Here is a 3,185-nt window from a genome sequence, read left to right as displayed (position 1 = left end):
GTAGGCTCAACATTTTATTCCACCTTGTCGCTATTTTGTCATTATTTCGCAATATGAACTCTTTCCTCTTCTTCTTCTTCTCTCTCTTTATTTTTATATTTCTCGGGTGCGCGAACAGCGCTCCCGATGGGAGTAACCCCCGAGGCTACAGCCAAGAACTTGTGCTTGGTTGTAGGCTCAACATTTTCTATATTGTCATACTCGAAATTTTACTTTTTGTCGGAGTAGCCCCCGAGCATTTGGGCAAAAACTTGTATTTGATCAAAGGCTCTCGAAGTATTGAATATTTCATCCTGTCGCCAATCTCTGAATACTTCCTTGTCGACATTCTTCACTTAATCAAATTTACTTCATCCTTGACAAGTAGTCGTGAATTTTCTGTCCTGTGGGTCCATTGCTTCCACCACGTTGACACGTCGTGCAAGTGGGGGACACACGTCCTCCGCTTTTCTCGGCGCACGTACGGTAACGCCTATCTCAAGAAAAATACCTTTTACCCTTGTTTCTAGAAGATCTATTCTCACCACACGATTTCTCCATCCAACGGCACGCTGCTTCACCCGATTCTTATATAAACCTTTCTTCAACCTCCGTTCATCCCCTCGCTTGCGCCGCTCATCTGTTCCCCTTCGCAAAACTTCTCCTGCGCCCGAATCTCTCCAAGCTTCCGCACTCACAGACCTTACTCTGCCCATTGCCGTTGATGCCACCGCGCACGCGACTCACTCGCCACAGCACTCCGGAATCCAAGATGGCTGCCGAGGATCTTGAGTGGGAGAGATCCAAAATCTCCAACCAAGACACCAACATGCTGAAGAGGCTTGGCCTCATGAAGAAGGAGGACGCCATCCGCTTCCCCAGCGAAGAAAGCTACCCCAAGCCTCCAATGGAGTACCGGGTTAGTTTTGTTGATCATCTAATCCGCGGCCTTTCGACCCCAATCCATGATTTCCTCCGCGGCCTTCTTTTCGTTTATGGGATTCAACTACACCAGTTGACTCCCAATTCCATCCTTCACATTTCTATTTTCATCACGCTTTGCGAGTGCTTCCTTGGAATCACTCCTAATTGGATTCTTTGGAAACGAATTTTCTGCCTCCGCCGCAATGGCTCCCACAACGTCACTTATAACATAGGTGGCGTTGTAATCTGTGTTCGTACTGATGTCGACTATTTCGACGTCAAATTTCCTGACTCTGTCCAAGGATGGCGCAAAAAGTGGCTCTACATTCACGAAGAAAGCGCCAATTCTGTGGAGCACAACATAGTTCCTTTTGACGGAAGTGCCAGGATTCAGCGTCGCCGTTCCTGGGATGCCGAAGCTTCTGAAGAAGAGAAAAAGGCGACAGAGGCGCTCATGGCTCGTATCCATCATCTTCAAAACACTCGAGGCAAAGAGCTATCTGGTGTTCAAATTACTGCCTACTTCCTTAGGATTAGAGTGCAGCCTCTTCAGGCTCGCAAAAATCCCCTTTGGACGTATTCTGGTGAAAATGACGCCAACAGAGTTTCCAGTGATCTTTCTGTAAAGGACCTGGAAAAATTGGTTCGAAGAATTTCTCGATTAGGCAAGAAGGATCCTATTCCCTCCTCCTGTCGAGTGGAACCATACAGTGCTTCCAATCCTCTTCCCGAGGTATTTTGTCTTCTCGAATTTCTATCTTGTTCTGAACTGTTCCTTGTATCTTATTGCAGTGGTATCTCACTTATTCTCTTTTGTCACTATTTCCTTGTAGAATCATCCTACTATGGCTTCCCTTCCTCCTCTTCCTGAGGATGGAGAGGTCGAAGAAAGAGCCGTTGTCGATGATGACAACCAGGAGACCCCCTCTTTTGTTAATGAACCCGCAGATTCTCGAAAATCTGCGGGATCTACTGAGAAGGATGCTGCCTCTGAAGGTACAACATCAGCACAATCTCCTCCTCCTGCTGTTTCTCCGAAGAGCAAAAGGAAAAGGAGCAATGCCGAAGATTCCGGGACCTCGAAACCCGAAGAAACTGCTCCTTTACCTCGAAAAGCAGCTTATGATCCATACATCGAGAGTATCATCAGCTCGTAGGTTCCTTGCTCTTTTCCTTTTCTATTTGAAGAATTTTATTTTGCCTTGCTTTTTATGCTGCCACTATTTTGTCACAGTGATGATGAAGAAACACCAACTTTAGATGTGGCTGCTCGAACGAGCACGTCACATACTTTAGTTATTTCAGAAAAACCAGTTGAAGGGGAGGAATCGTCGCCTCCTCAACAAAATGTTGATACATCTACTCCTCCTTCGAGCCCCCGTGCCCCTTCACCAAAAAGGGCACGGGTTGAAAAGATTGTTGATCCTGCCCCTCAGTTGGGCAGTTCGTCGACTCTGCTCTTAGATGATGTAAGTTTGTCGGCATCTATATTTTCCTTATTTTGTTTTTTCACACCTTTTCTCTTTTTCATGCCGACGTTTCTTTTGATGTACTTACCTTTGAACAGCCAATGATCAAAGAGCTTCTTCGGATCGGGTCCCAATTTGTTGGGTACCGTGAATATGCCGCCTGAGCCGAAGGTAACGACTTTTATACTTGCTATTTTTCTTTGACTTTCTATTCCTGTTGCTTGTCGCTATTTTTTGATCTTTCTTTTCTTTCTTTTTCATATCTCGACAGAAAAACTTTCAGAGGCCAACGAACGTGTCGACGCACTTGCTCAAAAACTCGAGCAAAGTGAGGCGGCTCGCAAGAAAGCTGAACTTGCTGCTAGTGAAGCCAAGGCCGAGGCTGATGAAGCCAAGGTGAAAGCTGCTAGTGTTGAAGCGTTGCAGAAAAGTCTCACAGATGCTGAATCTGCCTTGAATGAGCGTAAAACTGCACAAGCTGCACGTGAGCAAGATATCATCAAGCGCTTGAAGTCGCAAAGTCGACGTACGCTAAGTAATATCATCCATCCCTTCTGTTTTATTGTACGTCCTGTTTCTTGGTTTTCGACTAATGTTCGGTCTCATGTGGCAGCCCAAACAGACCAAGATTTTGACTTGGAAAATCCCGTCAAGGACCCTCTTCTTGACGCACTTTCTCTTCTGGAATTTCATGGGCGTGAAATTCGCGAAGGCGTGGCCAATGCCAGTGCAAGTTTGTCGGCGTTATTCCCCTACTTCTTCCCGAAGAAAGAGGAACCTTCGACTTTCCTTGCCCTTGCCAAGCTTTTCAAT

General features: G+C 46.1%; 1 protein-coding gene across 1 annotated transcript; it reads left to right on the top strand.

Moving 5' to 3' along the window:
• The first annotated feature begins 504 nt into the window (after positions 1–504).
• LOC139833773 (uncharacterized) lies at positions 505–2,536 on the top strand. The gene is made up of 4 exons (XM_071824115.1): positions 505–1,636; positions 1,737–2,056; positions 2,138–2,372; positions 2,471–2,536. The coding sequence occupies exons 1-4, from the start codon at positions 704–706 to the stop codon at positions 2,534–2,536; spliced, it is 1,554 nt and encodes a 517-aa protein (XP_071680216.1). The 5' UTR covers positions 505–703.
• Positions 2,537–3,185: the final 649 nt, after the last annotated feature.

The sequence above is a fragment of the Lolium perenne genome, chromosome 7 (genome assembly GCF_019359855.2).
Source record: "Lolium perenne isolate Kyuss_39 chromosome 7, Kyuss_2.0, whole genome shotgun sequence".
In the NCBI taxonomy this organism is placed as follows: Eukaryota; Viridiplantae; Streptophyta; class Magnoliopsida; order Poales; family Poaceae; genus Lolium; species Lolium perenne.
This window is presented reverse-complemented; position numbering and strand designations above follow the sequence as displayed.